The 20,501-nt window shown below is 40.7% G+C and overlaps 3 protein-coding genes across 9 annotated transcripts in view; all 3 read left to right on the top strand.

The window, feature by feature from the left end:
* The window catches only part of usp19 (ubiquitin specific peptidase 19), a 31,172-nt gene extending 23,430 nt beyond the window's left edge, over positions 1-7,742 (top strand). For 4 of the 6 annotated variants that reach the window (XM_084070450.1, XM_084070451.1, XM_084070449.1 and 1 more), the window contains one exon: positions 3,012-6,382. In XM_084070450.1, coding sequence (XP_083926576.1) covers positions 3,012-3,341 — 330 coding nt within the window. In that variant the 3' untranslated portion in view covers positions 3,342-6,382. The other 2 variants (XM_084070454.1, XM_084070452.1) reach the window with 2 other exon arrangements.
* Positions 7,743-8,708: 966 nt separating this feature from the next.
* Positions 8,709-16,593, top strand: LOC311053991 (uncharacterized protein). Of its 2 annotated transcripts, XR_014601701.1 has the most exons (7): positions 8,709-9,083; positions 9,515-9,687; positions 11,182-11,400; positions 12,505-12,665; positions 13,716-13,848; positions 14,371-16,320; positions 16,462-16,593. XR_014601701.1 is itself a non-coding variant. In XM_084069836.1 (6 exons), the coding sequence occupies exons 1-6, from the start codon at positions 8,807-8,809 to the stop codon at positions 14,545-14,547; spliced, it is 1,140 nt and encodes a 379-aa protein (XP_083925962.1). In that variant the 5' UTR covers positions 8,709-8,806; the 3' UTR covers positions 14,548-16,593. The 2 variants fall into 2 exon arrangements, 1 of the variants encoding a protein (XP_083925962.1); XM_084069836.1 differs by having other exon boundaries at positions 14,371-16,593.
* Positions 16,594-18,214: 1,621 nt separating this feature from the next.
* klhdc8b (kelch domain containing 8B) overlaps positions 18,215-20,501 on the top strand; it is a 154,478-nt gene continuing 152,191 nt past the window's right edge. The window contains exon 1 of the mRNA XM_084069809.1: positions 18,215-18,395. The gene's annotated coding sequence lies outside the window, so the exon portion shown is untranslated. The remainder of the gene's footprint in view (positions 18,396-20,501) is intronic.

Here is a 20,501-nt window from a genome sequence, read left to right as displayed (position 1 = left end):
CGTTAACTGGTTCTAGGTCGGTACACTCAGTGCTCTCTTGTACATTGAATACAATAGCTGTTCCATAGAATTGTTGATTCTGTGAGTCTGTGTCTAGAGCTTAATACAGTATAAAGTGTCTCTGAATAGTATTGCTGATTTTAACCTCAAACCTATTTTAGTGAATCTTATGGGTGGTCTGCCTCCCTACTCTTCCATTGAGAAATTTAGACCTTGGTGTCAGCTAAGACACCTACCTGTCTGCGGCACTGCCAAGAGCCCAGGTTTGAATCCACGGTGTTACACTGAGTTGCAATTAGCTCTCTCCATCTGGAGAGGACATAAAACGTATGGATTATAGCTTCAAATTAGTCTTTTATCACTGAGCGTAATAATGGGTAAGTCTTGATTAGTAAGATTCATCATTTTCCTTCTCCTTTTCATTTGTGGAATATGTAAAAAATTAAATAATAAAAAAAGTAAATGAAAGTAATCATGTAAAACCATAAATGAAATAAATAAAGATGAAATGATTAGCAGTTGGAGACACTTCAAAAAGAGTGTTTTATAATACAGTCACTTAAAGGTCAATTAATCCCTGCTTGATACAGCTTTTATGGGTAACTATCTTATACATTCTTGTTCGAATAATTAAAGCGCCCAGTGCTTTTAAAGACAACATCTTTATATTTTTGCTTACGTATGACCTGATGGGAGTTGATTGGTGTTGGAAACAGGACTCAAGATGCCATATCTCTAAGGGGGTGATAAGGGCTCAAATGACCTGTTCAATGGTTAATTCACCTACATAAGCTAGCTAACTTGACATTCTAACATTGCAATTGAACAATTTGTTTTTTTCTGGTCACCTTACACAGCATTAGCAATACCACCTGTAACCACTAGATGGCAACATAAGGCAAGGATTGTTTCTTGTTGCTTCATACTATAGTTTTTGTGGACAGGGGGCATCCAGGAGGAGTTCATTGTTAATATCTTGACTAAAAGATTTTGGCTTTATAATGACAGAACAATCCATCAACAGTTTTCCCTCACACGTGCCTTTGAACGTGCAGAGAGACCTGCTTTTTTAAAGATTTATTTTCAGCATTTTTATGATTTATTTCAGATAGGTCCGTGTAGAGAGGCAGGAAACCAAGGGCAGAGAGATGATAGGCATCCAAGACAAGATGGGCGTCAGTTGGATTCGAATTAGTATTATGCTCACAAGTAGTATAATGGTCTGCTGAGTCACCAGGCACCGTAAACAGTGAGAGTGAAGACCTTTTGATTAATGGTAAACCACGTCTCTATCTGATTTGGTCTTCATCAGATAACATTTTATTTTAGGTGCAGAAGATATAGAAAATGTATTTTGTAGCTAGCTATGTTCTGATTAAACAAAGTAATCCAATGTATGTATAGCTTACTACTTACACTGCAGTAACAGTGCACCTCACATAGTAGGCTAACCACTAGATTCCACCCTTTTTAGATGCTTGATGTTTGAATTTGAGGTTGAGGTTGAGGTCAGTTGAATGTGACAAGATGGCTGGCTGCCTCAGCCTATGCCATGTGACGTATAACAAAAACAAGTGCAATCCCACTATAGAGATTGCACTGCAGTGCCTGCAATTAGACAGAAATTCTGATCAATCGTCTTGATGCTGTTTGGACTAGAACTGTGTATAGAACATTCACGGCTAGCTTAACTCATTCAGTGCCAAAAATATTTCTGGCTATATCACCCCTGTGCCAGAGCCAAAAATACATTGTAAAAAAAAAAGTGCTTAGGAAGCGAGATACAGCTTTTTTCAGTAAGATGTTAAACAAGAAGTGAATGGAGCAGCACATCTTCAAACCATGATATCTTGGGTTCTGAACATAAAAAAAAAAAAAAAAAAAAAAAAAAAAAAAAATTATGACGTCTCAGACGTCATTGGCACTCTGGGCTTATGAAAAACGTGACGTCTCAGACGTCATAGGCACTAAATGAGTTAACACTGTGGTAGAATGTGAAAATTGCATTCCTTTCCCTTTTCGGTGGCATGTTGCTCGACCGCCCGGAGGAACAAAACCACCCCTGAGAATTGCTCCCTTACCTCACTGAACATTTTCACAAGATCTTAAAGCAGTTGAAGAGCTCAAGGCAGTAATAAAATATTTTCCATTTGGCCAAACATGGCTTCTCTCACAACCCCCACTCTCTCTCAGTATTGCAGATTTTACATACTCTCTGGCGTTACAGTTTAATTTCCAAATCCAGATTCTTCTGTCTCCCTAGCTGTGGGATATTGTTCGTTCTCAGCTCTTTTCACATGATCTGCGTCTATTAGAGGCGCCCTGTGTGGTCGATAGCTAGAAGATGTGAAGTTTGGGGAGGGTTACCCTATGATTCTATTGAATAACAAATTAACTAGCTTCAACCCCCCCCTGCTTTCTAAGGGCTTATTGATTCCTAAAATCAATTTTATAATGTAAGCCTGTGTGTGAAGTCAATTGTGAGCCAAAGCAACATAGAATTAAGCTGGTGTTCAAACAAGCCTTTTCTTTCTGAACAGCACTTTGTTATTCTGTGTTGGGGTTACAGTATGACTGTGTGTGTACAATATCATTGTACACACACTGTACTGTGTGATTGTACAGTGTGATTATGTCTGCCCATCTATTAAGTGATCATGTGAACTGCCTCCACATGTCTCCTTGTCCTCCTGCATCTCTGGAAGGCACCTCACCCTTTTTCTGTACTAGTCTCTTAGCATCGACTCACTGTAATCAGGGATATGTAGTGGAATAGAAAATAGTGTTGCTAAATACTGCTGACAATTAGCCAGTTTAAAACAAAGAATCGAGAGGAATCATTTCTTTGGTGATCACTTGTGTATTCATGCAGTGCACTTAAATGTACAGTGAAAGATGGGGTGTTTATGTTGTTGTTACTGTGTAGGATAGTGATGATTGACACTGGGGTAGGCTGAGCGTGTCTCTCTGTCACTGTAATCATAGTTTGTTCAGACCACACCTTTTCCCAGAAGCTGACAACAGGTTTCCGCCAATCGCAGGCCTCACTTATATGGCGGGAACTGGAGGAAGAGGAAGAGGAGGGTCTTCTCGGCGAAGGCCCCCGTGGCCTGTTCCGCGCTGGCCCGCGGAGGCGGCAGGCCGGGAGGACGGTGACACGGCGAGGCGAGCAAGAGGAATATGGCGCCGAGGGACAGGCGAGGCGGCACCGCAGGCAGAGGATGTCGGATTATCCTGACGATGACTGCGTGCGATATTTCGCTCTAGGAACACTGGTGGCCATATTCGCCCTGCTCCTCAACTTGTTCTACCCTCTGCTTTACAAAGCCCACCGGGTCTGACCTGTTGGTAACGGCTAGAACATCATTCATACTTACTTGTTGAATGAGGACTGTTTTCAGTGTAGTTGGGACCTGTTCTACACTAATTATTTTCAGACATAATTATATGCATTTATGACTTAACTTACTCAGCCCTTTAAAACACCAGTAGCATTATTTCACACATGGAAATATGGCGTACACTAAAAAGGGTGGATTGAACTTCAAATGTTAGTTAAAAGCAATAATTTGCCACTGATACACGTGGTGTCTTGTCATGCTGAGTACAGATTTTAGGCTACTGTACAAGAGCTAGAGAGCTTGTTAGCGACCATTGAAATAGGATATACGCTATTCCGTTCATTGCCTTTATGAATTGTATTGTCTCTACTGTCTGAGCAGATTTTGAAACAAATCAGTTATTGTTCTTTTCCTCCTTGACTATGGTATATACATGATTAGTTGTAAACGGCCACAATTCCCTGCACAATGACTTTTAATCCAGGCAGTAGGGTACAGTAACTGTAACTTTATCAAATGTGTTTAATGTAGAAAGTAATGGAATAACATGCCAAAATGGACATTGATTTGTTTGCACAAAGCCTTGTTTTGCAGTATAAGAATTAAGAAACAGGTAGACATACAAATATAACACTGATGTAACCATGAAGAAAGGCTCCCTCATGCACTGTTGCTGCAGAGGTTTTCCACTGTTGCACATCACTGTAAAGAAGGAATTTTGTGGAAAATATAAGATGGATGAAATATAGGGGAGGGGGTTGTTTTAGAAAGCTTACCGCCGTATGATTGAATACAAGTGCAATAGGACATACAATACAATGTAGAATATACCCCCTATTCCTTGTGGGAAGAGTTTAACCCATTACTTTTATACAGTGTATTGATTCAGGAGCCTTAATGTATCTTTCCATCCAAATTATATTTTGCTTGTTTGAGTATAAGTGCTTTAGTCTGCCCTCGCACATGATTCTTTAAGATTGTGGCTCCTGTACCGGTACCAGCTACCCAAATTCTACAAGCTCTGAATCCATGACCTCAATACAGTTTGAGGTCGCATGATGTCATTGGCTTCCGTTGGCAAACTTCTGTACCAGATCATTACCCTGACCTCAGCAACACCAAACCCCATACCTAAAGTAACCGTCTCTAATCTGATGGCGAAACACAACCATTTTAATGTTATACCCTAGCATTGGTTGGCTCCACTCGGGCTGTTTTTGCAATGCATCGTGGGTAGGATACTGCCGGTTCAGGAGCCAGTAGCTTTATTTGTATTACTTTTGTTGGTTCTGTTGGTATTATTAAAATGTGTCACAATGTTGTATTATGTTCAACATTGTGACAACTAGTATTTCAAGCCATAGCCAGTAGGTGATTTTAAACTGTGAGGATGAACTTTTGCAGGATGCTAACAAGGTACCATTGTGTCCTTTTGAATTCTTGCACAATAAGGCAGATACTGTCTTGACAATGCAGCCCAATCATGCCTGAGTTAAGCAATGACGTGGTAATTATTAATGAAGGAGATGCTGTCTTATCTATGAATTTGCAGAATTCTTTTTTTGGGGGAGGATTGAATGTACTGTATGGAAAGTTGCAGAGATGTAAGCGACTATAGCCAGTACAATGGGTTCAGTTGACAGTTAACCTTTTAAATGGACATTTTACCTAAAATATCCTATCCTTTTGAATATGGCTGACACTCTGGGAGTGAACAGCGTTTTACACTTTAATCATTTCTGTCAGCTATATGTATATACTGTAGTTATATGTATATACTGTAGCTACATTGAACTATGTCCGCTGTGTCACATCAAGAGAGCACAATCAAAGATACTCATTGTAAATCTGTTAAGTTACATGTACGATCATGAACGTAAATATCTTTGATTTAATGCCATTTATAACAGCGTATTGGTGAAGTGCCCCTTTAAGGTTAAGTATGAGCATGTGAAGTTGCTGTACATTTTAAGTCTTTGGACCCATTGTTACAGCTGTCTATTGTTTTAACATCTTAACCCCTTTAACCCTGGTGTCCCTATTTTGGGCATGTCATTATATTTGAACATTTCCTAAATGTTTTGAAAATAGGGCTCAAGTGGTTAAGACTCAGAATTGCTCAAGGACAAGCTCTTTCTTCTGGTGTTGTGTTGGTTGTGTGTTATTTATATGTAGTCAATGGTGTTAAAATGGGTCTCAGGGAAATCTTACTACTTGCTGCTATATAGGCAAGTGAACCCACCTATGCTTGCTGTTGATTCTTAACTGAGTGCACTTTACTATGTGCTTCACTCAAATATGCAACCGCGAGTTCATCTAGTTTTACCATGTGTTTTATGTCTTACATTAATCTGCGTGAGTGTAAATCAGAAAGTATAAAATGTTCAGGTGCCCTGTTTAAAAAACAGGAGACGGTTCATGTCCAATCATTTTAGGACGTTTTTTTTTTGTGCTTGTCATGGGCTTGATGATTACTGTTTTCTCTCTCTCTGTCTCTCTTTAATGGGCCTGCTTCCTGAAAAGCTATAAAAACTGTGCAAATGAAGGCAATTTAAAAATACCAGCCATAAAGCAGGGTCTGTTTTATTTTGATTAATTGTCATGATTTAACTTGTGTAGGAATAACTGAAGATCCGTTTAGCTGTAATTCAATGGAGCTCTTCCTATGTATAATCCTCAGGACACTCCCGAGTTGCTTTAAAAAGAAGGCAAAATACATCACTTCCATGTAATAACACATCTAGGTAGCTCCATCCAAATGCTGGTCTCTAATAGAAAAAGCATGGTACTGCTTTTGAAAATAAAATCCATTTCCTTTAATGTTCTTATTGTTTCAGTCGTTTTTATTAAGGAAGTCTTAGTGGATGCTGATTTCTGACTGATCATATCAAACTTTACCCCGTTTGTTATCAACAAATTTGAGAGCATAGTCTCTGCAGTGTTTTTTGTGACATCCCTGGACCGGTATTACCTCCCTGAGTGTGAAAGAAGGGGGAGGGGTGGGGGACAACTCGCATTATTTATTGTAACACTGATTTATTTTGCAGGCTTCTAGCCAGGCACTCTTCGGGACAGACCTGGACCCTGAAGGACCTCCTACGCTGACCCCAGAGGTGCCCTCTGACCTCTTCTCCCACTCTGGGGAGTGTGGTGCTCCGTCCTATAGCAACATGGAGGAGGTGGACTAATCGCCATGTGGATGGACGAAACAAAGGCCATCCAGGGCCATTGGCTCTGGTTTTGGGTGGAGATTTACCAACCGACATCTCTGCAGGGACGATTGTGGACAGTGGCCCTTGGCTAAAAAGACACTTCCAAGCTTACTAATACATGGGCATCTATGGGGTGTTCCAACCACGGTGCAATGCTTGAAGTTCTGGAGGTAGTCAGTTGGGGAAATGGACTGTGTACTTGCTCATGAAAGATCTTCAGATCATGCACAGATCAACAGGGACACAATGCTAACTAGACCCACTGGCCTGTATTGCTGAACTCACATTTATTGATCTTCATATACAGTATGTATAATGGGCCGTTGATACAGACTTCCAAGCTGTATAGGTAATAATCATGCAATGCCTATAGATGCACACATAGAAGCTAACACACTCCTGTTGCCCCCACCCGAGCTCTTTGTTGCTGCTCACTATAAGATTATGTTATTGGAATTACGCCACACCGGTTTGCCACTGACAAATGCACCTTTTTGGTCTGGTTATCAGGCTTAAGACCTCTTGTAATGTTGACCAGACCAAGCTGTTCCTTTGTGAAGGAATGCAATGGTCTGGATACATAAAACAATCTCATTAAACAAGCTACTGTTAGTAATTTGGGAAAATATGCATTGAGCAAATTTGGGGGACTGTGTGTAGTGTTTCTATGTGTGTGTAAGTGTATGTTTTTTTTTTGTTTTGTTTTTTTACTTGAGGTCTGTTGTATTTTGTTTTCTGTAATCTGGATTGAAATTGTAGCAATTGATGTAAAAAATAACAACAAAAACAGTGATGTATGCAGACCTGATTGTTTTCTTTCTACACAGAGGGCACGTGATTATTGTCTGTTTCATAAACAACTTCATTCGACTTATTTACTTTAGTTGACTCTTGTTTTCCTTTTTTGTACTCGTTTAGTTATTCACTCCTGTGGATGCGATCTTAAAAGGCTTGGTATACACTGAAATGTGCATGACTGCATGTTCATACACACAGTAGTCTTGTAGTATCAAATACTGTCCTCTTCCAATTCTGCATTTCTTTATTTCTGTTAGAGTGAAATGTCTCGTACACCCCTTCCTTTGTATCGGACTGCATATATAATGTGGGGATCATTAAGAATGCTGCTGTGAATATGATATAAATGGCTAATATAAATAAAAACCTTTTTGAGAAGTGCTGACATTGATGGGTGGTGGTGTGCACTTCTACTGTCTGAATTGGCATCCTGTCCTGACATTGATTGGATACCTCTCACTTTTCTCATGTTAGTCGTATAAGAATTTGGGAGTGTCAAACATCAGAACATCAAAATCAATTCACTGTGATAACGGATGCTTGAGAAATCCAGAGGTTGGCATCTTTTTGGGGCATGTGATCTATTTGCCTTTTCCAAGGCTGGAGTGACCTACCATTGCCAACCAAGCTTACAGTAAACATATCCACCAGTCAATCATTTAATATTAATAATGAAGCCAAAATGTAAATTGACTATTTGTAGAGAAAAGTGTTATGCACATCACAAAACTGATTGATGTCTTTGTCTGTGTTATTAGAATTGTCTGCTTGATCCACTAATGCGACATCCTGATCTACAGTCAGTCAGGTAGATCAGTGGTTTTCAGCCCTTTTCATTTCAAGGTCCATTATTTATTCTGCATTTGAGCCACGGAACCACAATTTGATGAGATTTAGACTCTCAGACTCACAAGACTTAGAATATTTTGTTATCTTTGGATTCGATTTTGTCCTCAATTCCATGATGTGTTGATGTTGGTACCATAGGAGAGATAACAGGCAAACGTTGGTCAAAATAATTATTTAATTAAGTAGGAAATACAGATGCTTAACAATATGTTTTACTCTTAGGAGCGTAGAATAAAACCAAATGGACCTGTAACTGGGTCCATTTGGTTTTAATTTACACTCTCAAGAGTTAAATATCTATAAGGGACAGGGTCCATTTGGTTACCAACTCCATTCCCCTGGGGACCACCTGGGACCCCTCAAGGACCACTGGTTGAGAACCTATGAAGCCGTTGTACGCCTGGCCTGAATTTCATCCAGCGGTAGTACTGGACCAGCAGAGGGCGCGCTTCCCTGCCATCTGGTGGACAACAGCAGCAGCTAAGGATTGGAAGAAGAATGAGGAAGTCAATCATGAGTCGAATGGCGAAAAGCCGGTCGGACCACGATTATTACTGGAACTAAACTCTTCTCAAAATCTGAATCTTCCATATTTTCTCCATCATCATGGCAGATTGCGCAAAGAACAGCGACGATGTGGAAAACGGGGCCACCGATCAGTGTCAGGGCGATGTTAATGAACGCTTGTCAGACAGCAGTAATAACGTCATTGAGCCATTGACACTTCCTGGACCAATGTGTTTGAACAGTAGGAGAAAGAAGCTTGTTCTTCACGTTGATCTCAACAACACCATACTGGTATCAGACGCCGTGACAGGACAAGGGACAGTGGCTGCTCTGGATTACTTTCTCACCACTGTGACATGGGGACAGATGGACAAAGGTACAGTAGGCTTACTGGGCTGAAAACTCAACTCTGGAGTGCAATTTACAATGTAAATAGTCTAGGTTTAGGCTGGCAGCAACAGGCAGCTATAATAATGTATGTATAAGTGAGACATTTTGTGAAATGTGTTCAAATGTTTAATTCTATTGCAACAACAACAACAACAACAACAACAACAACAACAACATAGCACTAGCAATAGTACTGGGGCATCTTGTCTGTTAACCCTGTTATAATAGGCTTATGTCTCTGACTTAATAAAGCAGTTGGCTATTTCCATTCAAAAATATTTTCCAGAACGCTGGCTACAGTGAACTCAATGGACAAGCTGTGTAGTGTCAGAGGCAGCGGATCTTGACATCAAACTGTTTGTCCACAGTCACATCCACTCATTGACCCTTTCCTTTGCTCTCTTCCCCCATACACAGGGAAATGGGAATGGCTCAGCGATTCTCCCTCCTTGCTCCCACCCTGTGAGGGTGCTGTCAGCTATTACTCCCAGTTTGGACGGGTACCGGGTTTCACCTCTGCAGCGGGCCGACGTTTCCGGGCCATTCTGGATGAGCACTTGGAGCTTCTTCGATGGCCTGAGGGTTTAGAGGCAAGACACCTCAGATAGGACACAAAGCATGCTGGTGACTCATTGAGACTCGCTGTCTATGTGACAAACACGTTTCTCAGATTATTTTCGTCATCCCTGCCTGTCAGTCAGACGGTTCCATATCCAGGCTTGGTTTGAAGCCTGAAGGCATGACATATACATGTCACATTGTGTCCCGACTAACAGCTGACAGTGCCACGTAGAACGCATCCATGTACAACAGGGAGAAGAGACTTATTGAGGGTCAACCCTATACGAGAACCAAAAGTATTATATGACAGTCATTCACAATGGCAAGACAGTTCTTGGCATATACTGTACCCTCCCAGAGTAAATAAAGAATAGCCAGCATAGTCGTCTGAGGACGACGTAGAGAGAGCAAATGGTAAAAGAATGGAAGGAAAGTCTGGTAAACCCAATCATGTCCAAATATTAGATGGGATTTTGCCTTAAAGCTGTATCATATAACTTTTTTTTTTGTTTTCAATCTGTATGGTATGGTATACAATATAACTTGTATACAATTAGGGTGGTTGTATTTGGTCTCCCTGCTCTTCTATTGAGACCCTGTGTCTAGTTTGACATGAAGTTTTACTTGAACTTGATGATACGTCCCAGGTGCATCCACGTGATGTTTTTTATTTATGAAGTACAAAATTCAATTTGTCCCCTTAGCAAGCAGTCAGGCTCTATTAGCTCAGTGGTAGAACATACAGTTGGGCAGGAGATCCGGGGTAGAACAGGAAAGTTACATTGTGCAGCTTTAAGAGGGAATTAAACCTGTGGCAGATTTTGTGAGTTTGCTGCTTTGTAATGGTTATGGTTATATAAACAAGAAGCTTCTGCGCGCTTGTATAGAAAAGGCTATTTTTTCGAGAGAAACCATATAGAAACGAAGAAGTGGATTCTGCACACTGTCTCGAGCTTGCAAATAGAAGTGATTCATGGGTGTGTCCTGTCTCGTTTTTAGAGTACCAGTGTTCAGACTCACTGATGTCAAGGATGTCAGCTGCATGCAGTCTGGATTGATAGTCATTTCTATTTGATTAAAAGGTTCTGGAGACTGTGTTCTGGAGCCACTTCTCTAAAGTATGGATAGGCGATCCATAGGTGATCATGATTTTGTCCACGTTATGGACAAAATAATACATTTCTTTGACTAGAAAATAATCATCAGTAATGCTGCCCATACAATAACAAAGTGGGTAAATGGAAATAATAGAACAGCTAGAACATTCAGTTAAGTTCATAAAATTACATCATTTGACTGTAATGCAGCCTTTAAAACTAGGAAAAGATAACACTTATGCCATATCATGATATTATCCAAAATCCTAAACAATATATCAATATAATACAGATACATTTGGCTTACTGCTACAATGCTTAGTCTTCTAGCACTGGATTGGATTTCAACCCACTCTGTAAAGAACGTGCAATGAGATATACTGTTTGTCACTTGAGCGCTACCTGTCCGTCTGTCTGTCCCTGCAGGGAGACAAGGAGCTGTCGGTGAGAGGAGAGGACGGACGCCTGTACTACTGGATCCTGCCATCCTTCTTCCAGCTGCTCAAAGACTTGGTGGCGGAAGGGAGGGAGTTTGCTGTTCTGTTCCGGACCTTCGGCTCGGACCTTCCCCGTGTGCTGAATGCCGTGTCCAGGGCAGTGACCCAGGGGACACACCCGTTGTTCCCCGACCTGCCTGATCTCAAGGTAGGCTTTAAACTAGTGTTGCTGAATCCTGGCATTGGCTGGCTGGTCTTTAAACACACCTGAACTGTACACTGAGAATGTGTACATTTTTATCAGGTACCTTTTTCTGCTCTTCTAACTCGCAGGCCATTTGGTTGTTAGCATTTAGTCAGCCCTCATCAATGACGAAACTTGGTGCGATTCAGATTTTCTTCTAAATAGCTGAACTGGAAAAGTAAGACTACATTTTCAAAGTGTTAAATCAACCCCACAAAAATGGTCCAAACAGATACCAACACACTTTTCCTTACAGAGGACCCCGAAATACCCATAATCTCTGTGTCTCACAATATGGGGCGTATTGCAAAATGGCAAAAAGAAAAAGATCTAAAAGCTCATACATTTATTTTGCCTGTTCAACCAAAAATGTTCAAACAAAAAAAAGGAAAATCATAAAAAATTACTCTTCTCCTAAAGTACCTGCCTAGTGTGAGTAATACACACTAGGCCGACACATACAGTACGTATGTGTCAGCTTACTGAGGTGAGACACATTGATTGGGATGGGTGGAGGAGAGTGATGTAGGGAGGACAGGAGCTGGAGGAGCTGACAGATTATGAAACTGTCAGTCAAAAGCAGCCACTGAGCGGTCTCCTGTCATTTGCTTTTCATCCATGGGCCCTATATGAGACGCATACCGAGAAGCACAATCAGTCAGTTGCACAGGTGTTGAAGCTTATTCTTCTTTTCTGCAATTAGAGGAGAACATACCAACGTAAAGTCCAGGCCTCCTGTGCCATTATCTTGTCAGTGTTTGGTCTCCTGTATACAGTACAAGTGAAGGATATTTGTTATTGCAATAGCATGCAAAAGCTGAGTTACTTATCATCTTTATGCAGCTTGCAGGTTTTTGGGGAGTGTTTCATTTCCACAATTTCTCTCCCACTTTTACATATTAGTTTGTCAGTGGAGAGAACTGCTGTCCTCCTTACTGACACATTTCATAAGAAACCTGCCAGCAGTTTTAGAACGTAGCCTAAGTCATTTCAAAGAAGTCTGCCTTTGTTCTGTTCCATTAACAGAATTCAAATGCCTCGTCCTCTAACGAATAACGATCCCCACAGCTCAGCGTGAACTCGACTCCAGGTAAAATCCGCTGCAGTAAGAAGTCTGTGGTTTTAAGCCGGGCTGAGGAGCGTGTGTCGACTCATGATGGAGAGAGAGGCCTCTACCAATACCTCAGCTCAGTCCATGGACTGGGAGGATTCCAAGACCACTTTGACTGGTACAGACAACACACTTGTCAGTAATGCAGCTGTGCTACAGTAGGCAACTCACTATAGCTGCAATAGTTAGTCAAACTAATCAATTTAATAGCACAACGCATTGCAATATGTTGTTAGATTGTAGATTTTTTTCAGATCAGCCTGTCATAGCGCCACCACAAGGCCGACTTTTGCCAAACACATTTTTTGATATTACTCCTACAGATGTTCTCCAAAAAACACGCAAATCGGTACACAGTATCTCTATAGCCTTGTGATCAACACGGATCTGTCAGATTTTCCATATTCCATCCTGATTGCTAAGATTGGCTTCCAAAGTTAGCAGGATTGGTTCATTTTGAACAACATGCCTCAAATCATGAACGCAGCATGCACTTTCCGTGCAATTTTCCACGTACATTCCCACTTGGCCCAGGAAGAAATGTCACTTGAAAACTTTCAAATCAGCCTCATGGTGGCACTATAACAGGCCGATTCACGTTTTTAGCTATAACTGCACCGATCTGCGTGCAACTTTGCATGCACACTCCTTAGAGGCCAAGGAAAAACCTTTGCCCTGCATTTTTCACATATGCCTTTTAGAGCGCCACCATGAGTTTTGTAAAACACATTTTTTGCTCTTACTCCTTCAGATTCTGTTCAAAAATCACGTGAATCGGTACACAGTCTCTCTATACTGTAGTCATGTGATCAAGATGGATGTGTCCGATATTTCATATTCTATCCTACTTGGCTAACATTGGCTTCTACAGTTTGCAGGATAGGTCCGTTTTGAACAAAGTTCCTCAAATCATGAACGCAGTGTGCGATTTCTGTGAAATTTTGCACACACATTCCCACTAGGCCGAGGAAGAAATGTCACCCTTTTCACATTGGCCTATTATAGCGCCACCAGGAGGCCATAATAACCTACCTGACCTGGCGGAGACTTGTGCTCCGAGGAGCACTTTTTCTAGTTTTTGCTATTTTTGTCACCGACTCTGCACTGGTTCTGTCTCTTTTATTGCTTCCCCCAATCCCCTCATCTATCTTTCCTGCATTCTCTGAAGGTGGGCTAGAAACACATACTCCATCCTGGGAGGAAAGCCACTGTGGGTGGATCCCTTTGACCCACACGTTCAGCATATCTTCATAGATGACAACATCAGACAGAATGACGAGGACACCATCGTCCATCCCAGGGTACAGTTACCTGTCCTGTCGTACTGTTTTGTTGATCTTTGGACAGTTATGTCCTTATACACACACAGAACTGTCTTCCTTAAATCAGATCATCAAGAGTTGAATGTGCCAATACTTCCCAGTCAAATCATCATGGTCATAGTTTTCTTGGAGTTGTTGCATTATTCACTGTCTGTGGAGCAGCTCCAGGATTCTTGTCACACTTCTGTTCAGCTTAAGGACAGACTTGATTCATACATTAAAACTGAGCTAAACAACATCAAAGACATAACATGTACATTCCCTTTTAGGATGCATTTTCATTTTAGGATCTCCTATATTAATATATAAAAATGCACATGAGAGGACATTAATTTATTAACATGCTAACATGTATGCTACAGACACTAGAATTGATAGATTTGAGATAACGACAGCATGGTTAATATCCATTTTAGATATTAAATATTTTAAAATATTATATATTCTTCTTCATGTGTTCTATCCTCTCGGGTTCCTTCATCGCTGGGTTTTCCCCCCCAGGTCTTCTTGTCCCCGGACAGCAGTGAGACCCGTACAGCCTTCACCTCGGAGCTCTACGACATTAACCTGGTACAGAATGACCTACTGCGGGCCATCTCAGACCCTGGCTATTTCACCCAGCGTGTCCGAATCTGCCAGGGAAACTATGAGACGAATGTCCAACAAGGAGCGGGCTAGAGCAAAGTTCTACCTCCCTGTCCGTCACTCTGTCTGTGCAGTCAGCCAGGGCCTAGACTACAGACCATTACAAGCATTAAGGCGTCCTAGATGGATTGAAATTTGGGTCAGCTATTCATGAAGGAAGGTTACATAAAGGAATAAGTACTTGGAGAGGGATCACTATATTTATCTATTTGTAACTCTTGAGAGTGTACAAATGTAACAAAATGGACCCTTACGGTTACATTTGTACAATCTCAGAGTTAAATTAGCACTGAGGATTTTATGTAACCGTAAGTTTGCAATTAATATTTAAGACTAAGTGACAGCTGCAAAGGGTTGTGGCTGAATAGATAATGGAAGGATTTAGACTGAGTCATAGTGTGACCTCAGGTGTAATATTTAGCTCTGTCTGCATCTATGGTCCCATTCATAGAGGATCCAGCTACCTCAGGCATCTAGTTTAGGAAGTGAAAGTCTAAAAGTGCATGCCACAGCAGATTTTGTTCTTAAAAAACACCATCTTAAGGCAAAATTCCTTCTAGAAGAGCCTTAATTAAGCGCCCAAGTGTTAAGCCCAGACACTTTTATTGCTGTCCACTGACAAAGTGTCCAAGGCTTGGGTTAAATTTGGTCAAAAGACAGTGGAAAACGCTGTCACAGGCTTCAACTACATGCCATTAGCTTCAAGCTATGTGGTATGCAACTCAATGGAGTTATTCGTTATTCTGTGCTGCTGGTTGTCTTTTCAGTTACAATACCTTTTTACGACATGGCTCTATTGGAGGCTAGCCATCTATAAGAGGGTCTCTGTGTGTTTGTGTGTGTGTGTGTGTGTATTTAGAGCTAATTTATTGTGTACGCTGCTAGTAGTCTAACTTAGTACTTACATGCATTTTGTTCCACATACCGTATGTTTTATATATTTTTTTAAATATTTACCTATAATTTATAATGGAAGTCAACAGGGGTCGATTCAGGCTGAAACCTTGCCCACATTTTGAGTTATACGTCATAGATAAGTCATACATGACTTGAGTCACAGACTTGTTCACTTTACAGTAAGTCTAAGATCCACATTGGATCCACATGATTCCATTATTTTTAAACGCAGCCATTGAGTGCAATGTTGACTTCCTTTCAGAATGGACAGGCGATACTTGAATGTGACATTTTTTGTGTTAAATGAACAGGAACACCTGACTACTGACTGACTGAGAGGCTAGCCATAGGGGTGGCACTTGTTTCATATCATAGCGATATCAAGAGTGCTTCATAACCAAAACATGTCATTCTTTAATACATTTTGTAGCAGAACTGTGGAGGTTGAACACACTGTGGGAGGGATCTTTCAAACAAAATGTCTTGTAATGCATGCAGTGTCATCCTATATTAAATGGCCTAGTAACATAATGCACAGTGTTGTGGTTATGGTGCCACATACACTCCAAGTAAAGTGTTGCCTAATGGTTTGCATGTAACTAGTATACAATATACAGCACAGGAGAGCCTCGTATCGAAAACACTGAAGTTATCACTGTGACAACATTTGTCATATGGTAATTTTATTACACTACAGAAATATCCTTTAGACAGCTAATATACATAAATTGGTTTTAGGCTTTGTTTGCACTGACTAGTTACAAATTACCCTATTGCACAATATGGGCACCATCCTTTGAGGAAACTCATTTTTCAACCATTTAGTTTTGCTGAATATGTGTGCAAGGTTTGTTTGAGGTTTTTAATCATTTATTTTTAAGTTTGAGGGGACTGCATTTTCATGTTTTTGTTTTGTTTTGTTTTGTTTGTTTTTTGGGTATGATTGATTTTTGTTTTGTTTGATAAATGGTTATGGTTTTGAATTCACTTCCCTTACAGAAGGTAACGTGATTTTGAAAATGTCGCTTACGGCTAAAACTATTAAAAAAGGCAGTAGCAAAGCAAAACTAAGTTTCAAAGTGCTTTACATAAGACTGAGGTAATAATCAAATCAAATGAAACAAAACATGATGCCATGTATAAAATGTGCAGTGTGAAATAAAAACATGAGAATCAACACAATTTCACATTTTTAATTATGGAAAGAGCTTATGGAAAGTACAAGAGATTAACAAAGGAAACTAAACTCCCTGTCCTTGATTCCTGAATATGATACATAATCTATATATTTGAATGTATTAAATTCATAAATATTTATATACGTTTTTACTGAAGTGGAGTGAACACCCTTGGTGAGATTGTGTGTGGTTTATAAGAAAGGGTTTTTAATATGTCCTGTTGTACTGTAGTTTACAGTAGTACATTATTGACCTTGAATGGGTTAACTTTTGTCAATCCCAGTAATCCAGTTAACGATGCACAAGCCCCTAGTTACCTGACCTTTCATTTCATTCTCATTACTCTCATTCATTACACACTGAAAGGAGAGGCAGCTATAGAGATATTGATTTTTGAACATAGTTTGCTGTAACACTGAGGGGCCAGGGCAGAATCAATGAATAACATAGATAAGGGACCAGAACAGTGACCATTAAAACATTTATAATATTATATTATTATTATTGCTGGAAGAATTAGGATATTGAATACATGTTTCATGTAGCCTTTGTGTCCAATTAGGGAAGACCCTTTCGTGCTCTGTGGTATTTCAAAGCCAGTATCCTACTTGTTACTGCACGATATGGTCAAACTTGCTGTTATGTTATTCATATATTTAAAAACACTTAAACCAAACATAGCTTTGTGACAAGTTCATTCAAATGTTCAAAGTTTAACCTTAAACCCAGACCATAAACCTGCAGAAGCTTTCTTGTGACATCCATCCACAAGAGGGCAGCAGTGGAGCTTGTCGAATAAACAACACATGATCAACATGCAGGTGTGTTTACTTTAGATTCACCCGATAGATACATATTAGTAAACGCTAGCAATCAGTTTCAATTTCAAACCCATGACTTCAAACTACTAAAAAACGTTCGTAATACGAGGCATAAGTAGAGCAAAATCACGACTAAATCGCAGTTGATTGCCAACGGAAGGAGGAAGTGATTGAATTGATGCCAGGACAGCGGTAGTCGCCAGTGGTGGAAAAAGTACTGAAATGTTTACTTAAACTTAATATCAATGCTGCAATGTAGAAATACTCTGTCCGGAATTCAAATTTTACTTGAATAAAAGTTAAACTACAAAAGTATTGGCGTCAAAATGTACTTAAAGTACCAAAAGTAGGACTAGGAAGTAGGCTACTCATTATGCAGAATGTCCCATTTCACAAGTTTTCAAATGTGTAAATGTTTGAAAATCTTTTGTAAATAGCAGATCTACAATCTCACAATGCTCCCATCGCGACACATTGAACTTGGGCTGAAGTGGTTAATGTATGTTTTGTAATAATAATCAAAATATACAAAGTAACTATAAAGTTTTCAAATAATTGTAGTGGAGTAAAAGTACAATATTTTCCTCTGATGTAATGGAGTAGAAGTAAAACTACTGACAATTGGAAATAGCTACATGTAGCCTACTTTAGTAAAGTAAAAATACATCAAAATTGTACTTAAGTACGTTACTCGAGTAGCCTACATGTACTTAGTTACTTTTACACCACTGGTGGAGTTGTTGTGAAAGCGAGGAGGAGAGAAGAGCAGACAGGAGGGGGGGAGAGAGAGAGAAGTGTGTTGTTGAGCCAATGGAAGCAGAAAGCTGCTAAGTGCTGTGCAGGAGTCAGTGGCTCAGACTCAGTGAATAACACATCACGCAGGACCTGAGCATCTCCAGTCTGTCATACAGGCTCATGATGCGACACACCTGGTCCTGCGAGAGACACTGATTTAATTGCCCACATCTCTTCACAGGATATAAAGGTAAGAAAACTTTCTGTTGCCGTTTTCTGGAATGTTTCAACTGGCTCATTGACTGCTTTATTTAGCTTTAGTTATAGGCATGTGTCTGTGCTGTTGTGTTCTGTGCTAATTAAGAATTGGATAACATTAAATACATCACATTTTAAGTGAATTTCTCCATTTTAAGTAACTTAACACGAACAGCACAAGGTAAATTAGACGCAAAGGACCATCCTCTCGCATCTATGCCAGCGCAGGGGTTCGGGCGTTGCTGCTAAGTTGAGCGCAAATAGACGGCCATGACTTAATGCAAAATAAATCACAAACGGACTCTATGGTGTAGTTAGTTGTCGAGATTGTTAAACAGCTTGTGTGTTTCGTGCCTACCTATGACAGAACTTAAAGGAGGAGGTTGCAGTGAAAATCCATCCAGCTGTTCTGTGAGATGCAGCAGCGCTGCCAAACAGCTGGATGCACCTGTCAGTCACAGAGACTGACTATCATCACCATGTCTCTCTCTCTCTCTCTCTCTCAATCTCTCTCTCTCTCTCTCTCTCTCTCTCTCTCTCTCTCTCTCCCCCACACACCGATTTCCCCATAGCTGTGTGTGCTGTAATGATGACACATTGTAACTTGCTGTGAATTGATTACCATAATTAGGATTAGAGCTGACATATGGTGTCTTGAGTCTGTCAAACAGATAAAGCGTAGACGCATGGTGTCCTGTAAGGCTCTCATTGTGCCAGCAAAATGCCACCTTCAATCAGGCTTCAAGCCGCCTCATGCACCAGCTTGAGACTGTGGTTTAACAGAATAGTCCAGGCTGTCGTCTTCGTCTGGGGGGCGTAAAAGGGCGAGGGACCAATGGGCTGTGTAGAGAAATGTTAATGACGCTATTGTTTTCAAAGTGATTGCTTGATAGAAATAGGTAAATTGAATTAACTTACACCCCCCCCCCCCCCATTTGTGGCAATGGGCCTGTCTTAAACGCCCTTTTCTCCATCATCCAAAAGCATCGCAAATCTATTTGTCTGCATCCACTCAATGGATTTAACCACTTTAGCCCTGGCATTGGGTTGTCCTTATGTCATTATAGGGCAGGCAAACATTTAGAAAATCTTTTCAAAAATAGCTGATCTGCAAGCTCACAACGGGTCATATGGTGACGTGTTGTGCAATTGTAGATCGTCTTTCAGTTTTTTGGGGGGCAGGCTATTCTTTAAAAAAGAAAATAAGGCTAAAGTGGTTACGCACAGGGAACACGCAGTGGCACTTGGCACTGATTGATCTTGTGTGCTAGTATCTCAGTCTACAGTTCAAGTAACCATAACTTTTGGAGCTCAAACCATTGCGCTGTGCCCCAAAATGGAGTGCAGCCCATGAACTAATGGCTCTCCATGTACCAAAAGCAGCGATGCATTTTTAATGACACCACCTCCAACAATACGTGACTACAGGCTATAATTCCCATTTCATGTTGCACAGAAGAATATTGAAGAACATCTGCTCTAGATTTAGACGGGGATAGTGATCCAGCACATAGAGTGTTTATTTCTTGGATAGATAATGTCTGTCTTTTTCTGCACTCTCCTCCCTCTGGTGCCAGCTTTACCCAGCTGAGTTATGGAACTGAGCCAATATTTCCATCAAAGGGACAGCTACCGGTGGACAGTCTAATGATGCTGTAGTACTCTGCGGCATGTTCCAATACTGTAACATTTAGGCGTTTAGAACTCAGAGGGAGGTTTATGACCAAACATACTGTACAGTAGAATTCTGCCAGTATTGTCATTAGAGAAAGAGATGAAAAGGGTTTGGTGCAGTGTGTGTGTGTGTGTGTGTGTGTGTGTGTGTGTGTGTGTGTGTGTATGTGTGTGTGTGTGTGTGTGTGTGTGTGTGTGTGTGTGTGTGTGTGTGTGTGTGTGTGTGTGTGTGTGTGTGTGTGTGTGTGTGAGAGGGAGAGAGAGTTCATGAGGCTGAGGCATCATCAAACGCGTGTAGATGTGGGGGAATCGGATATTGGGTTTCTCACCAGTTTGGACCCTGTCAAGTGTGGTGAGGTCGGATCACACATTTGATCTAAGACAAGCAGGTTGTGTGTGCGTGCGTGCGTGCGTGCGTGCGTGC

Source organism: Gymnoscopelus microlampas, assembly GCF_963454915.1.
Source record: "Gymnoscopelus microlampas genome assembly, chromosome: 10".
NCBI lineage: Eukaryota > Metazoa > Chordata > Actinopteri > Myctophiformes > Myctophidae > Gymnoscopelus > Gymnoscopelus microlampas.
The sequence above is the reverse complement of the archived record's forward strand: the minus strand, read 5'-3'. Positions and strand labels throughout refer to the sequence as shown.